Source organism: Dermacentor albipictus, chromosome 5 (genome assembly GCF_038994185.2).
Source record: "Dermacentor albipictus isolate Rhodes 1998 colony chromosome 5, USDA_Dalb.pri_finalv2, whole genome shotgun sequence".
Lineage (NCBI taxonomy): Eukaryota > Metazoa > Arthropoda > Arachnida > Ixodida > Ixodidae > Dermacentor > Dermacentor albipictus.
This window is the reverse complement of record NC_091825.1, coordinates 160647585-160672897: the sequence shown is the minus strand read 5'-3', so window position 1 is coordinate 160672897 and position 25313 is coordinate 160647585. Positions and strand designations below refer to the sequence as shown.

Genomic DNA, 25313 nt, shown 5'->3' with positions numbered 1-25313 from the left:
TGGTTCTGGTTGTGGAATGGCGACCTGCAAAGATTAGAGTGCGAATAGCCGTTCTGTACCGCCCAAGAAAAACGACACATTTGTTTTGCGCAATGACTACCACCCGTATTAATACGATTGGCATTCTTAGGACACCTTGTGCTTTTTCCTCTATCTATCTGTCGGTGGCCCCGCCGACGTGGGCCACTGGGCAGCGCGCCGGGCTGCTGGAAACGAGTTCGAAACGAACCGTTGGACGGACTCGAATCACTGGGCATGCCACACTATGTGTTCAACGAGTGAGTGAGTGAACTTTATTTTGGCGTCCAAGCTGTTAATGCCTGAAGAGGGGCGGCCACTCTATTCCAGGTAGCCGTGGCTCTGTGCTGATAGCCTAGCCGTGTTCCCCAGGCGTAGCTGGTCCTCAGGTCTTGGGCTTGCCAGCAGGGCCACCACTGGTTGGTGCTTGGATGGCTGAATGCAGAAATAACCTATGTTCACCGCTCTTCAACGAAAAAAAAAAGAAGCCATCCTTTAAAATTTATCCGGTGCTAGGCGGAATCGAACCCGCGTCATATATATTCAGACTATCATTTCTAAATTCATGCCAAGCGCGTACTTCGAGGCGATACTGTTAGGTGGCACAGTGTGTCCACAACGATTCGCGAGAGAGGAGCACCTGCACACACGCCTCGTGCATGACGCGTCTCTGCGGTGGCAATACGGTGCGTCGCTGCATTGCGTCAATGCTAATCGCATTAACGTCGACATTCATCGTAAGCTGGGCTTTGGTGGATTTTTTTTACAGCAGAGTTGAAATTTTTGCGACACTTTATTATTTGTTTATTGATATTTGTTATCTGTATTGATTTCTTGCAGCATGTATCTGTGCTGATATCTGTGCTGATACACTACACCGAGTAAATGAAGGCACCCGTGTTGGGTTACTTATTTATGCAGACGTGCTAAGTGTCGCGGTCTCTTCAACAACAAAATTAGTGCGGTACAGCTTTGTTCCCCTTGAGAAAGAAGGACCATACATTGTAATATTGCTCTTAAGAGGAAGCTTCAGCTCGGGCCAAACTCCGATGCCGCCTATTCAAATACATGTAAAACGCAGAAACGCTTTTCTTAGATAACCACTGGACCGATTTTAATCAAGTTTGTTGCAATTGAGAGAGAATGTTAAATTCCAGTGACTGTTGGAAGCGGAATTCTCAGTTTGTGCCCGAATGTTCAAAAATTGTTCAGAATTTTCAAAAATTGGTAACTGTGAAAAAAATGTAAGCACAAAGTTTACAAGTTCGTAGCTCTGTACTAAGAACAGATATCGCAATTATGTAAACTGCACCAGTTAGAGCATCCAAAGCGACAAATTTGGTTTATAAATTTACAACTTACGTGAATTTGTTACATTGTTCGCAATTGTTTTGCAAAAGTCCTACTCACATATTAGTGGTCAACTTGAAAGCCATATAATATAATACCTCAATTTTTCTGCTTTGGATGTAATATTTGATACAATTTACATAATTGTGATATCGTTTTTTATTGCTGAGTTAGAGTTCTAAACTTCATAGTCTCGTTTTCTGAAAATTTGCGGTTTTCAACAATATTTATGAAAATATTGACAGATTAAGTAATGAATCCGCTAGCAATAGTCACGAGATTATAAACTTTTGTCTTATAAAAGCAACTAACCCCATCAAATTTAGTGCGGGTGTTGCCGAGAAAAACGATTTCCCCTTTCTCATCTATTTAGATAGGGGCCCCCGAGCTAAAACTTCCTTTTAATATGTGGTTCGTTTATATTACTAACTTTTTTCTTCCAAAGGTAATATTTTAGTCTGCGTGGGTGAGAGAGGAAGAAATGCAAATAAAAAAAAATCACTGACGATTACGATACTCCCTAATGCTATACCAGAGCGCAGCTCTATACATCTTTTCATTTCGCGATATATTGGCTGGCGCGGACAATGTGTCTCGTGTGACACATTGCAAACGGAGCGAAGTGTGGCGCGACTGCCTCGTGAATCGGGAGACCCTGAGAGGCAGCGCGTGGGTGACGCGTGGGCGCGATTCACAGCAGCTGCCGTATACAGACCTTCGCCCATGCAGCGAATTTGTTTCTATACATGGTGTTGGTGGACGCGCTCGCCACATGCCATCGGTGAACAGACGACGGCGCGCTACTGTGGCTCCATATATCGTAGCGGTCCTCGCCGCAGAGCCTTGCTTGTGCGGCACAACGCTTTTCTTGCGCTTTCGCCACACCCTCCTCCTCCTTTGCTTTCCTCCTCGCGCTCTGTTCGCTATCTCTGTCTTTCATCCCCCGCTGCATTCCGCGTTCGCTCGTTCATCCTTCGATGTGCTGTTAGCTCGGTTACGTCGACGCTCAACGCTGGAACGGGTGCACACTGCACTGGGCAGTGTAGCCAACCTAGTAAAAGAAGTAAGAAAAAGATTGTAAGAGAAGGAAAAGAATTCACGCAGAAACTCCCCTGGAAGTATGCGTAAGCACTGTGCCATTGGCTCAACTTCACGCAGCCCGGTGTCATTATCAATTTTAAGAAACTTGATCCGACCAGTATGAGCAACAGCGCTGCGGCGACATGAACTGCTGCAGACGGAGGCGCAAGTTGAATTGTTGACGTAAGCAAACTGCTGCAGGTGGCGGTGCCAGGTGCGCCGATTACGTTCCGATCGTTATAAGCCAGTATCGCTATTTAGCGCCTTATTCGTCCGCGTCGAACCGTTGTCAACCGATATCAACCGTACTCCCGCAGCGGCTGCGTATGGCGCGGCCTCGTGGCCCTGTGTTCTAGCCGCTTAGTTTACACTGAAGCAAGACGCGAAGGCACTATCTTGAAAGCGATCTGCGATGGGGACACAGTGCGCCGAGCGCTCATAACGTCGTGTGCCTCATAACTTCGTGTGCGCTATGTTGTCGTCGCTTAGTTCGCGTTGAAGCAAGAGGCAGCATGAAAGTGAATTCGCTCGCTTCTGCGGCCTATTTCTTGAAAGCGATCGTCTTGCATCCCGGACGGACGGGTTTCCTCATTGGGTAAGCATAGAATTGCTTACGAATTGAAAAATTGAGATTTCATATGCACTGCAGCCGCCCACACAGTGAAAATTCTCAGCGCTGTGCTACTATCTGGAAGCATTAATGCTGTTGCGATGTGTTACAATTACTTTCAGATTTGGAAATTTATGTCCGTTCTTGGCAAATTGGGGAGGCCGATGTAAGAACTACGAAGACGGAGCCATTGATGCGCTCGCGCCATTGATTGCGTTAAGGGAGCATGGCGTAACACAGAGTTCGTACGAAAATAATAAGAATTAAAAAAAGCAACGAAAGCCGCAGAAAAAAAGAAATGTGTACTGAGAATGAAGAAATTTAGTAGCGTAGTTATGTGGTATACAGATGTAGGTGCACATGCTGTAGTACAGGATATGTGGCACACGGAACAGCCGACACCGGCTTCAGACTCGGGCGTATACTAGCGTCCATCTGAGCCTAGAACGTAAAAGATGGCCCCCGGCCTCTCTTCGAACGCGCTCTCGGGCCCGAAGATCGTCTTCTTCTTTCATGTGGGAATAGTTCGGGAAATTCAACACATTCCTGACCGTGAAGTGCGGTCATGACGGTAGTTCTGGCAGATACAGTATTTGGATGGCCCTTGTTGTCACGAGGCCGTCTTGTCGCTTTATTTTGCAAGAGCGAACGTGTCCATCTTATCCTCCGCAGACTTCTATCACCCTTGCGAGTTCCCACATTTGACGTGAAAGGTTTTCGGCATGTACATTAAGTACAACATCGCCTTCCTTAATTTTGTCTTGCCCCATTTGTCACAGAAGTGTGATGATCTAAGTTGGAGTAAGTACTCTTTAGTCTATCTTTTCGAAATGTTTTCTTTTTTTTTTATTGCGATGAAGGCTTGCCCTTAAGGCATAATTGTTGTAGCGTATATGTGTATTATATGTGTGCTGTGAGGCCTGTGTTGTGTATGAATTGAAGCAGTGTTTTGTGAAATCTGTTATCATGTATCCAGCGGTCATAGCTGGTTGTCGCACTGTAGCGGAGGCCGGCTTGCAGTAGGAGACGCGAGCGTTCCGATCGTAAACCCGTACATGTCCATATTAGGTGGTATGCATCTGATTCCACCACAGGAACGGAGCAGTATGGACACGTAGCACCCAGTGGCAAATTCGACCAGTTCCACCTTGAGACAACAGCCGGTGTAAGGGCCACCCCGGCCCGAAGCCTCCTAAGCACAACTTCCTCCGCCCTAGTAAGGTGAAGGGGGAGGGAGCAGACACACGGTGGGATAAGAGCGCGTGTGTCCTGCCGGAGAACATTTTTACGGGCTCGCAGCGAGTTACGGGGTTGGGGTGGGAGGGGAATAGGGGGAGGATCAGGATTAGGAGGGCAGTGTGCCTGCTGGTCAGCAGCAATGTTGTGAGGGTTCGCTGAATGGCCTCGAATCCAGTGTACCTTGACGCAAGTAGCTGTCTTACTATTCATAGTGTGTATGCTCTCGCAGATTTCCATCGCCTTATCGACCTTCTTGAGTTCCTGAATAGCCGCTAAAGAATCCGTGAAGATGTCTAGTTGCTTCATGGTAGGCAGCTTAGATGTCGCATCTTGCACAGCGTCGTGGATGGCTTGAAGTTCCATTACTAGAGCGCTGGCTTCCGTAGATAAATAGCGCTGGTGGCCGCTGATGAAATTATGCGTAGTACTCAAGAATGATGTCCTTCCGCCGTCTGGGAGAATGGCAGCATCCGTATAAACTTTGCAGGTGTTAACGCATGATGCATCGACGATGTTGTGTTCGTCAATAGTACCTGTTGTATCGCTGCGTCGTAACTTCGTTGGCTTATTAGTTGTGATGCTGGTGAATTCCCAGGGAGGCATTGGATAGGGCTGATTGTCAATCCGAGAGCCGCGGTGAAAATGAGCATGCAGCGCAGCGACAGCCGGAATAAGTTGCTTTTTTATTTCACGTGCTTTTTCACGTTGCAAAATTAGCTCTGCAATTGTGTTGAGCTGGGCATGTTCCTGTAGGGCTGGTATCGGAGTGATGCGGGGCAGTGCTGTGATTGTGCGCATAGCATCGCGATTAATCGTCTCCAACTGTGCCAGCTGTGCCAACGTCAGCCGTTGAAATTGTGCTTGATATAAAATTCGTGGCTGCAAGACTGCACGCACCAACCGTCGAGCTACGTCAGTACGAGCTCCAGCTGCTTTTGCTGCAATGCGACGAATAAGGTGAAGTGTTTTTGTCGAACTCTGTCTGGTTTTACGGAGCCAGTGTGCACCACTGCCGGATTGGTGAATATCGAGACCCAGTATGCGGACCTCAGAAGCCTCAGGGATTGTCACTGCGCCGAGTCTAAATGTAAAGGGGTGCTGCGTGATTCTTGTGCGTCCTTTCTTGTTGGCCACCACAACATAGCTTGATTTTTGGGCGGAAATGTCCAATCCTGCTTTCCGAGCGTAGTTGTTCAGCACATCAAGGGCTTCTTGAAGCTGTTGAGTTTGTCTAGATATATCTTTATGCACGGACCACAAAGTGACGTCATCTGCATAGATTAAGAACCTCACATCTGGAATCCGATGTAGTTGCCAGGCTAGAGGTATTAGAGCAACGTTGAAGAGAAGAGGAGCCAGAACCGAACCTTGTGGGACTCCTCTGTTCGATGTGAAGTATCCTTCTTGCCTTCCACCTACTCTAATCGAAAATGTGCGATTCTGAAGGAATGAGTAGATGAATCTTATCACCCGCGGTGGAAGTCCCAGGTCGATGAGGTTGGATATAATGATTTCATGGTCTATATTGTCATAAGCTTTCGTTATGTCTGTTGCTACTACCGTGCGCACAGCGTGACTGTGTGGAGAAACCTGTAAAACATCGTCTGATAAGATAGAAAGTCCGTCTTCAGTTCCCAAGTAAGAACGGAATCCAATTTGAGCAGGATGATATTTATCGTGGCGTTCAAGCCACCAGGAAACTCGTGTGGCCAGCATCTTTTCAGCGAGTTTGCAGACAGTTGAGGTTAGTGAAATTGGGCGTAAAGATTGCAGGCTATTTGGAGACTTTCCTGGTTTCGGAATCGCGACAACAATTGAGTGCTTCCAATCAGGTGGAACGTTTCCAGTCTCCCATACTTTATTAATAGCCTGAAGAAGTGCGTCGAGAGCTGCTCCTTCCATGTTCTTGAAAACCTCATAAGGAATACCATCGGGACCAGGTGTTGCTCGTTGCTTCGAAGTTTCAATCGCCGCTATTAGTTCGGCCATGCTGAAAGGGCTGGATATATCGGATTTGGAGGCTGTGTCAGACTCATCAATGTCGGGGCAGTTTATAGGTGACGCTTGATCGTATTTCGGGAAAAACGCTCTAGCAGCGTGTTCTGCAAATTGATGCGGCGAACTCTGCATCGCTAACCTAACGCTCGCTGCAGGGTCAGGTGGCTTATGACCGCGTTCCATTGACCGGAACGTGCGCCAAAGTGCTCTGTTTCCAATGCCCAATCCAAGATTCTCGCACCACTCATACCATCGTCGTCGAGAAAGTTGCTTTTCGTGCTGACGCGCCTTCGCCGCTATATGGTTAGCACGTGCACGGCTACCTGGTGCATCGGGATTTCTCGACGCATACAATTCTGCCTGACGTCGCTTTGCCCAAAGTTGCAAAAGGGTGAGGTCCGGTTGAGGTTGTTCCTCGTCAACTGTGGTTACAGTGGTGTTCCTCCGTAGCAGTTCTTTCAAAGCGGGAAGAATTTCTGAGGGCTCTGAGGGTACTTTATCAATCGATGATTCCCGAAACTTATCCCAATGCGTAACTGTTACTCGTCGTCGAATTTTCTTTATGCACGTTCTGTGCAAACCAATTATTATTGGCATATGATCACTGCCCCATGTATCTGGTTCCACCCGCCACTGCGGCATTCCAGGACCCAACCACCACGTGAGGTCTGGGGCGTTTGTTCTAGATACTGCGGGTACAGTACAGGTAGCCACAGCATGATGGTTCAGCAGTGTAAAAGTGGCATCGCTCATGAGGTTTTTAACTTGGTATCCTCTTCGGGAGTTGTACTTGTACCCCCATTCTGTATTTGGGGCATTGAAGTCTCCACCCACGAGAATAGGAATTCCCGGGTACGTAGACCGGAGATGGGCTATCCACCCCAAGTTCAAACGTGTGCGCTGCGGTCTGGCGTAGAATGACACTAGAATGACAGGAGTCTTCACTGGTCGTGTCAGAACCCCGACAACTTCTTGATTACCACTACACCATGGCTCCAGGTCAATCACTGTGTGAGCAATATGCGATGATACATAAACTGCAGCTTTTCCCGGAGCTGAAGCCATTGTAGTAGCACGTCTATCTCTAATAGATGGGTTATGGTACCCATTAAAATTGGATATGGAGCATAGCTTATTATGCTCTTGAATAAGCAGTGCCCACACATGTAGCTTATTGTATTGAAGCTTGGTTTTAATTTCTCCTAACTTGGAGTTTAGGCCCCGACAATTCCACTGTAGAATTCCATCCTGTGACAGCTGCTGCAGAGAATTAGCCATGATGCAGGCAATTCTGAATGAGCAACGTTAGCTGAGCAAGTTGATCTAAAACTGCTGTCCAAACAGCTTGGTTGACCTGTGGTGCCGGACGGGATCCAGGCGTAACGGTGGCATTAGCAGTGGTTGAAGCGTCCCGTGTCGGTTCTATTTTCTGACGACGCAGAATTACCAATTCTTTATGTTTGCGTAGTCGCTCAATCTCTCTGGCCAGTGCGTCTATCCGAGCGTCAATGTCATCATGGTCATCATCTGACTGATGCAGAGGTTCCGGTAATTTCTGTTTCTTTGTCTGCGACTGCTTGCCACGTTTAAGAACAGAAGAATACAGTTGTGTTTCTGGGGCTTTTTCTTCTTCTGCCAGGAGCATCTCTGGCTCTTCTGCAAGAACCTCATAACGATTGTGTGTTGTTACTATAGTCGTTTTTGGTATAGCCTTTCGTATCCGGATTGTGGCCTTCTGTTTAGTCGGACAATTTGTGCTTGTCAAATCGTGCTCATCAGATTTACATAAGCCACATCGATATCGTGGTTGGCCTTCCGGTGTGAGCTTTTCTGGATCAATAGTACGCTGTGGGCAAAATGCCTGCATGTGTCCACGTTGAAAGCAGCGGTAGCAGAATATTGCTCGAGGGAGGTATGGTTTAGGTCGCAATATGCACCCATAGTAATAAAACCGTTCTGGGATACATTGAGGGCCCTGTACCGTCACTAAGCATGTACGGCTTTTGCCCATGAATCTAGCTGCGAGTACCCTGTGTGTCGTGGAGGTCAATTCACGACATATTATCTCAGGGGTGTCTTCTGGGTCAATGCCATAGACAACACATCTCTGTATATTAGGGCCCGATGCAAAGTAGCACTGCACAGGCAGGTGTTGATCTTCTGACAGCGGGATAGATGTTAAAGTGCACATTTTCTGCACATCACTGAGAGATGCCAAGTGCACAGTGATCGAGTTGGTAGATTTATATGCTGCGAACCCTTTGTATCCGGTGGTTTCAAGAGATTGGTCGATGACCCTTTGGACATATTTTGTGGCTACTGAAGTTATGTCGTAGCATGAAAGGGGCCGTATGTGAACTCGATATGATTGAGAAGGGGTGGGCGTTGGGTAAGACTGAGAGGGAGCGGGCGTAGGGGAGGCCGTGGAGGAATAGTCTGGGGTGGCCCTTACCTTTTTTGCCGGTTGCTCCGATGCGATGGCGTCTGTTGAAGCACGTTGATAGGGGGACCTCGCTTGGCTGCATTCGTCGAACCGCCAGACGGCTGCACGTCCATAGGGTCACCAGTGTCCGTCGGCACGACTGCGGATAGGTTCACATTCACATCACGAAGAGGACTGTCCTTCGGGGTTTCATCTTGGGTATTCGAGCTATCGGATGCACACTTCGGCTGCATGGTTGGCATGGATGTTGTCACGCGCAGCAGTCCAGTGGAAGGTACAGATGAGGAGCTCACATCTGGCACAAACACTTCTTCTTCGTCGGGCGAGCGCGGCGGCTCGGCCGCACTAAGCCTAAGCGCCAACCGTGCTTGTTTTGAGTCTATCAGACGAGCAGGATCAGTAGGACAAGGCAAAGAAGAGTCCTCACCAGAGTCCACAGGTCCCCATAGGCTTCCGATGAGCTTCGTATCCGGATAAGGGCGAGATTTTCTTTGCTGTCGAGCAATTTCCAAGGAACACAAGGAAACCACGTCTGCGTGGAAACGTCGTCGTCTTCCACACCCGAAATGTTTTCGGTCAAGCGTATTCTGTACTGCAGTCTCCGGACAGCCACCATACTCATTGATACCTCCGCGGTTCCTCCATGTTGCCTTGTGGTGTCGTCGTGAACCTACGACCTATCAATAGATCAGCCGGAGTCATGGTTCTTCGTCTTCCGACTCAATGAAAGTCCGGCGCTGAAACGTCAATCTGTGTTTTGAATTTTTTCCAGTTGGCGAGTGTACGTTTATTCAGCGGTGTTCTTTCCTCGCCAGACGAGTTTTCGTCAAACCCTCGACTTCAATGAAAGTAAGTGGACTAGAATTTACGACGGCTTCAACTTCTGCGAGTACTGTCATGAGTTCTTCGGATTTGAGGCAGGCTCTCTGAGGAATCTTGCGAAGCGGTGTCTCTACAATTCTTACAGGCCGCTGTCACCATCCAGCCCACCATGGAGTGTTTGGCACAATAAACTTCCATTTGATGCCTTTACTGCTCAGGTGTCAGGCGACATCATCTTCTAGCGACATTTTGCAATGTTTTTGCAGATGTCCTGACATTTTCTTGAAGGCCCTCGCATTGTCAGAATAGATGACCTAGGGGAGGCCTCGTCGGGCACAAAAGCGACTCAAGAACATCAAGAATGCTTCAGATGTCATGCTGGACACAAATTCTAAGTGGATTGCTCTTGATGCTGCGCACGTGAATAGAGCAATGCAGCTATTCGTCTCTCCTAAGGGTGTCCTTACGAAGAGAGGTCCCACCAAGTCTATTCCGACCACTCCAAACGCGTATGCTTGTGTTACCCGATGCTTTGCGAGTGGAACTACTGGAGCGTTGCCTGGTGGAACGGTGGAACGTTCGCACAAGCAACATTCCCTGGTTGATTTCTTCACCAAGCTTCGTGCTTTGCACATCCAGAAGCGCTCTTCAATCTGCGTCAGTGTATCTCGCACACCTCCGTGAAGTACATTGCAGTGGGCTTTGATTGCTCTTAGCTTTGAAAAGTGGGGATTGCTCGCCAGTATAATCGGATGCTTGACGCCTTCCGGAGGTTCCATCCGCATTAAGCGGCCACCAACCCGAAATATCCTATCTTCGTCTTGGAAGGGTTTGAGGGCTGCCATGGGTGACGTTATGTCGATAGAACGCCCTTCTGAGACAGCTTTGATGTCTGCTTTGAAAAACACATCTTGTACCTGTCGCATCCAGTATTGCTCGACTCTCTATAGCTCCTCTGCCGTGAAGGGGACCAGTCTCTCTACGCTGCCATTATGTCTGCTGCAACTGACGAACCTCAGTACTCATGCTGTAACTCTCGGCACCTTATCAAGTCTGCTGTAACTCTCCATTACAATCAGTAGAAGCGTGACGTCAGTGATAATTGATGCCAGAACAGCGACCTTTTCACAGTAGACGACTTTGTTGCCTTCTGTTTGTAGTGGTTGTGATGTCCACACGTGTTCAGGTTCCTGAAGCCAGTGAGGTCCATGCCACCACAAGCTGCTTGTAGCTATCTGGTCAACAGATACACCTCGTGTGAACAGGTCGGCAGGATTTTCAGTACCAGGGTAGTACCTCTGAGTGGAAGGCTCGGTTCGCTCTTGGATTTCAGTGACTGTTGGGAACGGATTGTTTCCATTTCTATGCATCGCCTCTAAGCTACGATAATATTATTATCGAATCCGTCCACATAGTGTAGCCCTGGAAGTCCGTAAGCGCGCTGGATACGAAGCTCATCAACCTTGCGGCACTTAATATTCCCAGAAGTTCTAGACGAGGCAAAGTTACCGCCTTGATTAGAGCAACGCGCGACTTTGCGATGAGTAGCTGGGGTCGTCTTGTTCGGTCAGTCACAACGTAGACCACTGCGGTGTATGCGAATTGACCTTCATCGCAAAAAACGTGCACTTCAAGTACGTAGGGCAGTTTCACATTGCTGATGCCGATGTAACGCAGTACCTTAATTGAGTGCAGCTTTGTCAACTGGCTCACCCAGTCTTGCCATTCTGTTCGTAAATTTGCGGGCAGACATTCGTCCTAGTCAATTCCATGGGTCCAGATCTTTTGAAACAATATTCGTGCGGACACCGTATACGGCGCGATGCGTCCCATCCGATCGAACACTCTTGATGTTGCTTGTAGGACTAACCCGTTCGCGTCTGATTTTTCTTTAAGAAAGCCAAGAAGATTTTCCATCGAGAAGCTGTACTCATCGCTCTAGGGACTCCAAACAATACCCAGTACTTTACTGAGGCTTCACGAAGTACAACCATTTCTTGACTGGTTAGGCTGTGATCGCTTTCCAATGTGCTCATAAGCTCACTAGAGTTTGTCGTCCACAGCGAAGAGTCATTCCTGCGGAGAGCAAGAGCTCTTGCACCTCTCTGCAAAAGTGTGCAGCTTCGTCCTCCGTATCAGCTCCTGTAACTAAATCATCGACGTAAAACGAATCGACCAAGGTCTTGGTGGTCGAAGACATACTTGGTGGCGCTCTTCTTACGCGGTGAATAGTTGCTGCAGCAGAAATGAGCTGCATGTTGCTCCAGAAGGTACTCTGATCATCCTCCATTCTTATGCGTCCTTATGCGGAAACTCGGCAACATCCCCTTCTTCGAACCACGGAAATCGAAAGGCATTTCTATCTTCTTGAATCGAAATCTGAAGGAAGGCTTTCTCCATATCTGCCATTATGGCGGTGGGGTGCGTCCAAAAGCGCAATAACATTTTGACGAGGTCCTGATATAAGTTGTCGCCCTTTTCCAAGCACTCGTTAAGTGTTTTGCATCCCCGTGTTCCTGACGACGCGTCGAAGACGACTCGTACCTTTGTTGTCAGCGCTTGTTCTCGGATAACTTCTTTATGTGGCATGTAATATACCTTCGCCGGATTTCGAAGTGGGTCTTTTACAACTTCCGCATGACCGGCTAATAGATGGTCACGAATCGTGGCGTCGTAAGTATGTGGAAGAGCCTCCTTGCTGCACAAGCGGCTCAAAAGTTTCTTTAGATTGGTAACGGCGACTTACTTGTTATCACACAGCTCAAACCCGGTTTTCCAAGGCAATGACGCTTCGTATCTGCCACCTGGTAGCTCTGTCTTTTTCTCGAAGTGCTGCCTAGTTGAGCTCATCTTAATTTTCTTGTTGGCAGTATCGGAGATACCCATACTCTCCAGTTCCGAAAATGAACGGATTAACTCATCATCGACCTCTACGTGCGTCTTCAACACGCATACTATGACTCGGGAGTTTACTCCCTTTGACGACGAGTACTCGGTGCACCCTTGAAAGGTCCATCCGAACTTTGAGTTCATAGCAATGAATGTTTCCTGGTTTCCAGGTTTCGAGTGTTCACCTGTCATGAACGCTCACATCTGTTCCGAGTCATCAGCACACTTATTCCGTTTTCTCTCAATGGACGGGTGAATCAGTTCATAGGCGATATCGTGTCTAGTTTTCCTGAACGGTGTGACGAACAACGAAGTCATCGTGCCGGCTCATATGTCTTGGCGAATGGGGGGTATCTCGATGGCTCTCAATGTAACTTCCACGTCGGAATGCTGATTTCGGAGGTGACGTTCGACGATGCGAAGTCTTTTCGTTGTGCAACTGCTAACATTCGCGAAAGTGTTGATTGGTATGGTAGCAAATCCAATACACCTCAACTTCGAAAGAGCTTCTGCTACGAACATGCGTTCACTTCCTCTATCTAACACGCCTGTGATATAACGACACGAATAATCGGTCACTGCCCATGCTCGGAAAGGCTGTAGAAGCACGCATGTCAAAGTGTCACCCCTTTCGTTGCTCTTAGTTGCAGCTGCACATACCGTCGTACTGCTGCTTTTCACATCTTCGTGGGCCTTTAGGTTTATCTTATCTGGGTTGCAAATACTGGACGCATGACGACCTCTGCAGCCGGAGCACGCAATTCTCCGTCGGCAACCCCTTGCACGGTGACCTCTACTGGTACATCGAAAGCACCGCATGTCGGTGGAAAGAAACTTCTTGTACTCTGACAGCGGTAGGTCTGTACGGCAGGACTCCGCCAAATGCTGCGTTGGCTTGCAAAGTGCAGCCCGTATCTGGAGGGATTTTGGAAGCTTAGTTATGAAGCACAGATGACGTTGGGACCGCACTGTGACAGCGACGACTCTTATTGTCTCGAGGATGAGCCGCCTCGTCGTATCCCCTTTTTGATTCCCAAAGTCATTCTTTTCTGGACTTTCTAGTTCAATAGAGATGAACTGAAGGAGACGCTCTAATTTCGTGCCATGCTGACCGTTGGGTCAGCATGGGTAGCATTGGGTCAGTATTGGGCAGTGCAAGATCTGTGATACGTTACGACGATGTCATGTGGCATTACCCTGAGCAGAAGGTCGCGTAGCTTCGAGGAGAAAGACAACTTGCTAACGACAAGCACCTCCAGTCCTCGCATGTTAAGGAGCAACTGATCTCGCAGCTTTCGCAGTTTTGTCACTTCATTAGAAAAACGCACAGTAGTGAGCCTTCGAAGCTTTGAAGAATATTCCTGCTCCAATCGCTTCTTGTCGCCGAACCGTCTTTTCAGCATGTCCAACGCGTCCGCGTAATACGCTTTGGCGGTAGTGTTACGGCTGGCGTCTAGCACCTCGTGTAGAAAGGACTTTCACCCACTATGCCTCGTCGAAATGAAGCGTGACTTCCTAATTCGCCATGGTCATCTCGAGTGTCTGCCGGTCTGGCGGAAGCCCCGCAGTATTTTCAGGCCTCTATTGTGTGTGTCTGTGCGACTTTAGAGGGACCCTTTACTCGAACTGTCAAGCTCTACAGGGGAACTTCCGCGAACCAGCAACGCCCAAAAGAGAAGGACAAGCGTCTGCAATTACCGGACCTGAGTGCGAAACCGTGCAAGTTTCGCACTAGAAAGCGTCTCGTCCTTGCCCGGTCGCCATGGTTTACCGGATGCCTGCAGCCCGCCGACAACGCCACGCTACCCAATAGTAACGTCGGTCGAGCTTCGATTGGCAGGCGTCGCTGCAACTCGGTAGCAGTACGATGCGCTACCCTGGAGTACGCAACAGTAGGCAGCCCCGCTATAGCTGCCACCGTGTCTTCTTTCAAAAATAACCTAATGCCCCGTTCACACTGAGACATTCGGCGTCCGGAACGGCGCCCAGGCGGAACCCAGTTCGGCGGCGGCGAGATCCGCCGGAATAGCCCCTTCCGCGCCGATCGCTCCCGCACTGATTTTTGCGGCAGCTGCCGCCGGATTGCCTCGCCGCCGCGCGGCGCTGACCAATCGGGGAGCGCGAAACAGAACTTCCAAAGATGGCGGCCGAGTCTCACGTCATGTCGCAGTCATCAAAGTCCGCCGCGACATCCACATCCGAAATGCTGATCGAACTGGTGCGCAACCACCCAGTCCTCTACGATAAGCGCCACTTGAAGTACAAAGACAACGTGCAGAAGGACGACTTGCGGCACAACATCGGTCGCGAGATTGGTGGGCGAACCCACCAGCGCCGCTGTCGCCGTCTCTTCGGCGAATGCTTCTGCGCGTCATGCATCGCCAGAAAGGTGCTTGCCAACAGGCCGAGCAGTACTGCCTCTTCTTGCTCGGGGTTCATCATTGTCTTTCCAAGCAATGGTGGAGACGCGCAACATAAACACACGAACTCGATGCGAGCGGAGACAACTGCTGCGCAATTTCGAGCCGCGCGAACATCCGGGACATCCCGCGCTTGATTGGAGGTTAGCATTTTATGGGGCAGATGGCGCTGTATGTCTTTCCGGCGGCGCGGTGCGCAAGCAGTGTGAACTACGCGATTTACGGCGGCAGGAGAATTCCATTCGCTGTAGACGCCGGATTCCTCAGTGTGAACGTACCATAAGGTAGTTAAATTTGTCGGTAGCTGCAAGATTTCCGTTCCGGTTGGTGATCAAGTTGAATTGCTCCCGGAACTTGTTCCACTAGTACAGATCACCGGCGAAAGCATTAATTACCAACTTCGGCAACTTAGCTCTTGGCCTATCAGAATTTCCCATGGCCGCTGGCATGTCGCGAACCTCGATAGGCGAAGGCGCTAAATTGGCTTCGGAATGCTAGTGGCGTATTCTCTGGAGCTCGGCTAAGATGCGAGTGGCATAGTCCTCATATTTAATCACGGTACCATAATTTATCTCGAATGCATCGTCACCTATGAGGCTTGGCTAGCTTCTCATTAATCTTCTTCAGTTCATCGTTATTGTTCTTGAGCCCACTCGTAAATCGATCCAATATTCTGTCGTATTGTGCACTTGCTTCTTTAATGATCCTGGTGTTCTGGGCCCTTCGCGTGGTCCTCTTCGTTTTGAGCTTATCCATGGCGGTCGGCTGATACATCTGCCTCTTAGTTGGTAGCCGCCAGCGAAGTCCCTTGATGGTAGTTCCCGGCTGTCGCCTTTCGGGTTTTACGGCACCAAATATAAAGTATGTGGCACGCGTACGGAACAGCCGACACAGATTTAAGACACAGGCGTTTATTAGCGTCCATCTGAGCCAAATACGTAAAAGATGGCTCCCGGTCTCTCTTCAAACGCGCTCCCGCGCTCCCTGGCCCGAAGATCCTCTTCTTTCATGTAGGAGGAGCGCGGGAAATTCAACAGTAGAGCAAGTGAACTTCGGTTTGAATGTCCGCAAACTTTCTTCACTCCTTCATCCGTACGTGGCATCCGCGGGAGTGCTACGGTGTTTTTGTGTTTTCCCCAATGCACGTCTTTCACGTTCGCTGTCGTGACATTGTTCCACGTTAAGCAGTCTGCGCGAGAATGCGAAAGCTCTCGATCGTTGACTGCGATTGTTGGCTCAGAAGTCTGAAAGACGTGCATGAACGGACCATGAATAACGTACCGGCATACTTCTCCGGTGCACTACTCCACCCGCCCCTCCCGTTCCCTACTCTACCTCCCATTTTTTTTCTTCTAATGGTGCACAAAAACACTATAGGCATGTTAAAGCGTTCAAACGCAATAATTAAACGACATGGAGAAAGTGAGGGGAAATAAGCAAGGTCGATTCTTTACGCTCGTCAAGTATATACATAGGCACGAGTATATTGTAGACCCAGTGGAAAGAGCGATAGTGGGAGGTGTGTAGTTGAAGGCAGGTAATTAAGAGACATCTTTCTGCTTGCTGCGCTTCTTATACGAAAGATGTCATACCAACTAGCCCCATTCGAAGCTTTATTGAATGTAAGAGGCAACATGGGACGGGGTAGACCTCGAATCCACCTTTTGTGGCGGCACGCTGTTGTCAGTTGCACTAGGTACGGCAGTTTCAGAACCGATGCATGTTGTAAGATTAATGTCTCTAAAATAAGTGCTAGGTTTTAACTAGCACTTAGGGACAAGGGAGCACTAGCACAAGGGAGCTGGGGATATTGTTTCATTTCTTGTGCTAGCCTTCCTTGTGTTTATTTTTTGCTCTTTGCAGTTTTCTTTTTGCTTCCGCGCATGCGATCATTTCCTCCCGTGAACTTTTTCGTCCTTTATTGGTGTGGAAAGCATGCAAATTTTTGTAATTCAGCTTCTCCAAACGAAAAGACCAGGACCCGTCTGCCGGGTGCGCTTTACTGTAATGGTATTCAACTACGACATTCTGCGTAGAGAGCTCAAAAGCAGCATTTCGCGCGCAAGGAGCGCCGTTGCTTTACCTAAGATGCTAGCAGCGCCGAAATTCGCCATGAACGCTGCTACTTTCGTTCATACAGAGAACTGCCGAGAGGTCACCGAGAATGGTTTACAGCCGTTGCCACACGATGCCTCGTTGTTGGTGGTGGCGCGTATAAAGCGGAGAGTGGAAAGTTTAAACAGCCGACATTTTGAAGAGAAAGGCCGCCTCGATACTGCCGCGTACATGAAAAGGCACTTGCTATGGAACATGTCTATACACGCTATTGTGGCTTTCTCGCTACTATTCCTCCAGGTCTGTACTCTGCCTGTACTCATCAGAACAACTGCACGGACTACAATGCCATCTGCAATTTCACCTTACGAATCTGTGTGTGTCCCCGAGGCTACAGGAAGAATGACTATTTTTGCATGTACATGGGTATGTATGAAAGACGACAAATCGTTTTTATACCATGTTTTTTGTTTCTGCAAGGGGTGGAGGGTGGGGGTGACGATGTGGTCTTACTTCAGTCACTCGAAGGTCGCTCGGCGTCGTTCCTGTACACAGCCCGACTTAGATATCCGGATTTCTTGTTGTTCATTCTCCTGACTGATTAAGTTTTCCCGAAGCCGCAGCCCAAGCGTAACATTACACGCCACAGTCTGGGAATATGTTGATTTGGTGGTTTTATAAGACGAGGACATTATACACTGCATATTCAAACGCATTTACAGGTTCCTTTGCAGTAAGGTATAACGATGGCCCAGCTGGAAAGGATGCCTACTGCACACCTGTCTTCCGTTGTTTTCGCGCTGATTAAAAAGCATATATGTTCTTTCCGCGCCACCGTTGTGATAATAGTTTTCATACCTCCTTTTGTGGCGGCACGCTGCTGTCAGTTGCACTGGGTACGGCAGTTTCAGAACCGATGCATGTTGTAAGATTAATGTCTCTAAAATAAGTGCTAGGTTTTAACTTGGTTATTCATTGTACTTGCGTTCGCACAAGGCAAGAAAGTGCAGCAGGAACAAAGAGCCTGTACTCAAGGCAACTCCTGACGAGGGAAGTCTAGGCTGCTAGGCGGTGCCGTATAAGCTGCACAGGAACAGCTTTATCAGATACGGCAGCGATCTTTACCTGCATTTTGAGCTTGTATTAGTGCTGATGCGGTGTCCCTTGTGCTTTCGACTGCGTGCAGGTGGCTCACCGGACAACGTTGGCATCTACCAGGTGACTCTTGTGGTGGCTGCCGTCTTCATGGTTGTAGTATTCTCGGTCTTTGTCGCTTGCGTTGTTAAAAGGTGAGCTTCGCCTTCCCGCCCGTTCATTCCCGTATGATCTTAACGAAACACTATTTGGAACGAGCAATGGCCTGAGTTTGTAGCTATGGCAAAGAGAGATAGAAAAAAAAATTGCGGATTCCACTCACTGTGGGAATCGATGTAAGCGAAGCTTTCTGTGCTGTTTGCTTTGTTTGACGATAATTGGTGGTTATGTTGACGGCGCATGTTTATTTTCTTCAGCGTTTAACACGAGAGTGGTGAGTTGATGTTAAAAATTACCTTGCGTGCTCCACTGCTGCTTGTCTGCGTAGTACACAGAACATACACGGTGACGTATTTGCTTGAAGCGTTGTTGTCCGCCAGACTTCATAACCCATGAGAGAGTTGAGCATATGCAATTGCCTCACATGGCACACCTCATCGTGGCAGAAGTGTTAAAGCAGAAGTACATGTTGCTGGGCTAGTCGGTTCATATTGCTGAGTAGACCATAAATATTGACACGTGTACTTGTCCATATCGGGTGACACGTTTCACCGCCTAACAAATGTTATCGCACAGCGCAGGACGCGCCTGTATGTATCGGAAGTTTTTGGAATGTCATCGATGGTTCCATCTGCTGTCTGTGACCGAACCTTGTGTAATGTGATCGCATGTGCGCGCGACGTGAATAAGAATAATGTAGAACTTTGTGGAAGGCACGCGGGTCCCCGCGATTACTCTGGAACATTCGACGACTGATGTATAAAAGCCGACGCGCTTGACCCGCTCATCAGATTTTCGACGATGGCTGAGTGTATTCGCCGCTATCGTTCTTTGGGTGTAGCCTGCTTTTGAGGGCACAAGTTCGCCCAATAAAACGCTAGTTTCGTTAAAGTTTTGCTGCCTTCTTCACCGTCACTACCAGGTGACAATATGATCGCTTCGGCGCAAACAAGAAAGAACGGAAGGCAACAAGGGGAGCGCCACCTGGCGGTCCCCTTGTTGCCTTCCGTCCTTCCTTGTTCGCGCCGAAGCGATCTTATTTATGGACTGCTCAGCGAGAAGTATTAAACTTTAATTGAATTATGGGGCTGTATGAGCCAAACGACAATTGGATTAGGAGGCATGCCGTAGTGATGGACTCCGGATTAATTTTGACATCATGGTGTTTTTTAACCTGACCCTAAATCTATGTGCACGAGCGTTTTTTTATTTCGCCGCCGCCGAAGTGCGACTGCCACGGTCGGGATCAAACACACGACCTCGAGCAATGCCGCAAAGCTACCGCGGTGGGCACAGAAGTGTTGATTTGACGTGTGACCGCTTCCGCTGTGTCGCCTATATACCCTAAGGTGCGCTTTAATACGGCTCTGCTGTTGTCCGCTTGAAAAATTCGAATGGTGTTTATTTTTCAGAAATATAAGAAACGTACGGTACCGTACCCAGTGTTGTACAGAACGACATTCCAAGGAACGGCGTTCCTGGAACTAGTTCCTTTTGGGAGGAACGGAGGAACGCCACCGTTCCGTTAAGGTTCGGTGGAACTGTAACGGTAACTCGTTAGGTTTACGAAAGAACGGCAGAGGGAACGGCGTTCCTTCTGTAAATGTTCCACGGCATTGAACAGACGCCCGCACGTACGTAGCACATGTGCGGGAAGGACACCAACATCGAGGTGCGACTCTTGCCGAGTTCAAACAAGGGACTCTACTAAGTTGCGAATATGTATTCTGGACATTTTTTTCCCACTCATACTGCAATATTAAATCGGCATTCATTAAACGCCTATGTATTGTTACTTTCGATGCGGTTTCTTGTGCAAGAAATTTAATTATATTGATGCATTTATTCATTCATTCACATTGCTGCAGCGCCGTGAAGGCATAATTGCAGGGAAGATACAAACATACAACTTTCAAAGATAGTCATACAGCATGCGGCATGGGCTCAACTTCTGGCAAAAAAGAAAAAAAAAATGAAAAGGATCGTTCAATGTGAAATCACATCAGTCAGTGTAAGTCAGTGTAAGGACTGCGCCCGTCCTTGTACCTCGCTGTCTTTGTGGTCCATTTGCTCGCGCAGTTAAACAATGTTCGCTAATACCTACCAACTCGCCCAACAACAAGTTATACTAAACAGTGTAAGGAGATTAGGAAAGCGAAATAAGAGCGGGTAACAGTAGCTAAGTGCATTATTAAACCAGATTTCGGACAACAGTGCTCGAAACTTTACCTTGGACTGGCATTCTATTATAGAGTGAGGCAGCCAACTCCACTCATTGATGACATGTGAAAAAAAAAAGAGCTTTTGAAGGCATCAGTACGACACTTCGTTTCGCGGATCTTCCATTCGTGGTCGCATCTTCTTTATACAAAATGTGGTGGTAGCAAATATATTGTAGAGTTAATGGCAGTTTTACTGAAGTAAATCCGGTAGAGAAGTTCTAGCTTAAGTCGCAAACGGCGCTTTTCCAGTGAGTCCTGCTTGATGCAGCTAGTACGGACATTAAAACAATATTTGTTTGTGACAAATTGCGCTTCACGATTCTGAATACGCTCCAGAATAGCACAATGGGTTCCGACTTGAGGGTTTCAGACTGTGCATGCGTACTCCATAATAGGTCTGATGTTTGTGAAATACAAAATTTCCTTAAACTTCTGAGGGGCAGCTCTAAAATTCCTCTTTAAATAGTTCAATATTCTTGCTGCCTTTGACGATATATGTATTCGCTGTGTTTTTTCCAAGTCAGGTCAGCAGAAAAATAAACCCCAAAATATTTACAATCGGTTATTTTATTTAAAGGTTGGTTGTTTAAGAGGTAGTCAGACAAAATTGGAGTGTGCCTGCGCGTAAAGGAAACACAGTAACATTTAGTAGTATTCAAACACATCTTCCATTTATCGCACGAGAGTTGAATGCGGTCCAAGTTTTGCTGAAGATTATCTGTGTCACATGGTGCTTTGATAGAACGATACCAACACAGTCATCTGCGTATAGCCTCACCTGGCAGGTCACACGTTCCACTATGTCACTGACAAAGAAAGATTAAGAACAGTAAAGGCCTCAACACAGACCCCTTTGGGACTCCAGAAGTGACCTTTGCAGTGCCTGATAAGTGCCCATTTACTAAGACGCGTTGCTTGCGCCCTTGAAGGTAATATTTAATCCATTGAAACGATTTGCTTTGTAGGCCAAGAAACGATAGCTTATGGAGTAATAGGACATGGTAAACTGTATCGAAGGCCTTTCTGAAGTCTAAAAATACGCAGTCTACCTGTTCGCGGCTGTCGAAGGCAGAGAAAAGGTCATGACTGAATTCGCTTAATTGGGTTATGCATGGGCCAGACCTAAAACCATGTTAGGAGTCGGTAAATAATTTATTGCTTTCGAGGTGTTTCATCACGGAACTGTAAATGATGTGCTCCATTAATTTGCAACAAATGCAAGTAAGGGAGATAGGCCTGTAATTAGCGACACTAGTCTTTGAGCCAGCTTTGCCGATAGGGACTACATTAGCCACTTTCCACTCGTCAGGAAGAGAGCTGGTTTTAAGGGATTTGTTGAACAAAATCACTAGGTAGTGAGCAATCACATCAGAGCAGGCCCGCAGGACATACGAAGGAAGACTGTCCGGCCCACCTGCAGAACCAGGTTTAATATCTTTGAGTAGTTTTGCGACACCATTGTGCGTAATAACCAGGTCAAGAATATCACTGGTTGGCGCCTCAGACGATGGAAGGAGATTGCCAGGATAAGGCGGAGTGAAAAGAGATTGGAAGTAAGAGTTAAATAAACAGGCCTTGTTATAATCGTTATCCATAACTATGCCGTTACAGTCTACTAAGTTTGGGATTCTAACAGGTTTTCTTCCTTTCGATTTTAAGAACTTCCACATTTCCTTAGAGTTAGTTTGAAGCTTAGCACTCAAAGCATACAAATAATTATGCCTGGCTACCTTGTTCTCAATTTTTATTTTATTGCCGAGACGTTTTAAAGAGCCATAGACAGTGTGATCATGATCACACTGTCTATGGCTCTTTAAAACAGAAGGTACAGAAGAAGCGATGCATCGCTTCTTCTGTACCTGCATAGAAGGCGGTGTCTTTTTTGATGAACAAACGAGTCTCACGAGTCACCCGTGGTTCATCAGCTCGCCTTTTAGAAGGCATATTTACTAGGAATATACTGGTCAATTAATGCTTCAAGTATATGTTTAAACATTAGCCACAGCCCATTACAATCTGAAATTTCGCTGGCCGCAGTGAATTTAGGTAAGAAAGATTTAAGCTGAGTGCAGAGGGAAGTAGAATCACCCTTTTCATAGAAATAAACCCTTCCGGTTCTCGCATGTGTTATTCTAGAGCTAACAGGCATGAGCTGTGCAACAATGCAGTCATGGTCACTTATTCCCGGAGTCACCATAACATCACTAATGATGGACGGTCTGTTAGTAAAAACTAAGTCAGGAATAGAAGCGCCATTTCTTCCTTGTCTTGTTGGTTTTGGAACGAATTTATACAGGTCATTAGCTAAAATAAACTCAGAAAAGCCTACCCATAAGGCACTTGAGTCTGTCATCATCATCATCATCATCATCATCATCATCATCATCATCATCATCATCATCAGCAGCAGCAGCAGCAGCAGCAGCAGCAGCAGCAGCAGCAGCAGCAGCAGCAGCAGCAGCCTGGTTACGCCCACTGCAGGGCAAAGGCCTCTCCCATACTTCTCCAACTACCCCTGTCATGTACTAATTGTGACCATGTTGTCCCTGCAAACTTCTTAATCTCCTCCGCCCACCTAACTTTCTGCCGCCCCCTGCTACGCTTCCTTTCCCTTGGAATCTAGTCCGTAACCCTTAATGACCATCGGTTACCTTCCCTCTTCATTACATGTCCTGCCCATGCCCATTTCTTTTTCTTGATTTCAACTATGATGTCATTTACTCGCGTTTGTTCCCGCACCCAATCTGCTCTTTTCTTATCCCTTAATGTTACACCCATCATTCTTCTTTCCACAGCCCGTTGCGTCGTCTTCAATTTAAGTAGAACCCTTTTCGAAAGCCTCCAGGTTTCTGCCGCGTACTTGAGTACTGGTAAGACACAGCTGTTATACACTTTTCTCTTGAGGGATAATGGCAACCTGCTGTTCATGATCTGAGAATGCCTGCCAAACGCACCCCAGCCCATTCTTATTCTGATTATTTCAGTCTCATGATCCGGATCCGCGGTCACTACCTGCCCTAAGTAGATGTATTCCCTTACCACTTCCAGTGCCTCGCTACTCATCGTAAACTGCTGTTCACTTCCGAGACTGGTAAACATTACTTTAGTTTTCTGCAGATTAATTTTAGACCCACCCTTCTGCTTTGCTTCTCCCGGTCAGTGATCATGCATTGCAATTGGTCCCCTGAGTTACTAAGCAAAGCAATATCATCAGCGAATCGCAAGTTACTAAGGTATTCTCCATTAATTCTTATCCCCAATTCTTCCCACTCCAGGTCTCTGAATACCTCCTGTAAATACGCTGTGAATAGCATTGGAGAGATCGTATCTCCCTGCCTGACGCCTTTCTTTATTGGGATTTTGTTGCTTTCTTTATGGAGGACTACTACTACTAATAATAATATATGGGGTTTTACGTGCCAAAACCACTTTCTGATTATGAGGCACGCCGTAGTGGAGGACTCCGGAAATTTCGACCACCTGGGGATCTTTAACGTGCACCTAAATCTAAGTACACGGGTGTTTTCGCATTTCGCCCCCATCGAAATGCGGCCGCCGTGGCCGGGATTCGATCCCGCGACCTCATGCTCAGCAGCCTAACACCATAGCCACTGAGCATATGGAGGACTACAGTGGCTGTGGAGCCGCTATAGATATCTTTCAGTATTTTTACATATGGCTCGTCTACCCCCTGATTTCGTAATGCCTCCATGACTGCTGAGGTTTCGATTGAATCAAACGCTTTTCCGTAATCAATGAAAGCTATATATAAGGGTTGCTTATGTTCCGCACATTTCTCTATCACCTGATTGATAGTGTGAATATGGTCTATTGTTGAGTAGCCTTTACGGAGTCCTGCCTGGTCCTTTGGTTGACGGAAGTCTAAGGTGTGCCTAATTCTATTTGCGATTACGTTAGTAAATACTTTGTAGGCAACGGACAGTAAGCTGCTCGGTATATAATTTTTCAGGTCTTTGGCGTCCCCTTTCTTATGGATTAGGATTATGTAAGCGTTCTTCAAAGATTCCGGTACGCTCGAGGTCATTAGGCATTGTGTATACAGGGTGGCCAGTTTTTCTAGAGCAATGTGCCCACCATCCTTCAACAAATCTGCTGTTACCTGATCCTCCCCAGCTACCTTCCCCCTTTGCATAGCTCCCAAGGCGTTCTTTACTTCTTCCGGCGTTACTTGTGGGATTTCAAATTCCTCTAGACTATTCTTTCTTCCATTATAGTCGTGGGCGCCACTGGTACTGTATAAATCTCTATAGAACTGCTCAGCCACTTGGATTATCTCATCCATATTAGTAGATATTGCCGGCTTTGTCTCTTAACGCATACATCTGATTCTTGCCTGTTCATAGCTTCTTCTTCACTGCTTTTAGGCTTCCTCCGTTCCTGAGAGCATGTTCAATTCTATCCATATTAGAGTTCCTTATGTCAGCTGTCTTACGCTTGTTGATTAACTTAGAAAGTTCTGCCAGTTCTATTCTAGCTGTAGGATTAGAGGCTTTGATACATTGGCGTTTCTTGATCAGATCGTTCGTCTCCTGCGATAGCTTACTGGTATCCTGTCTAACGGAGTTATCACCGACTTCTATTGCACACTCCTTAATGATGCCCATAAGATTGTTGTTCATTGCTTCAACACTAAGGTGCTCTTCCTGAGTTAAAGGCGAATACCTGTTCTGTAGCTAGATCCGGAATTCCTCTAGTTTCCCTCTTAGCGCTAACTCATTGATTGGCTTCTTATGTACCACTTTCTTCCGTTCCCTCCTCAAGTCAAGGATAATTCGAGTTCTTACCATCCTTTGGTCACTGCAGCGCACCTTGCCGAGCACGTCCAAATCTTGTATGATGGCAGGGTTAGCGCAGAGTATAAAGTCTATTTCATTTCTTCATTCGGGCTCCTC

At 47.5% G+C, this 25313-nt stretch overlaps 1 protein-coding gene across 1 annotated transcript in view; it reads left to right on the top strand.

The window, feature by feature from the left end:
• Positions 1 to 258: 258 nt before the first annotated feature.
• LOC135916350 (uncharacterized) overlaps positions 259 to 25313 on the top strand; it is a 70965-nt gene continuing 45910 nt past the window's right edge. The window contains exons 1-3 of the mRNA XM_065449707.2: positions 259 to 282; positions 17225 to 17350; positions 18111 to 18213. Coding sequence (XP_065305779.1) covers positions 17341 to 17350; positions 18111 to 18213 — 113 coding nt within the window. The 5' untranslated portion in view covers positions 259 to 282; positions 17225 to 17340. The remainder of the gene's footprint in view (positions 283 to 17224; positions 17351 to 18110; positions 18214 to 25313) is intronic.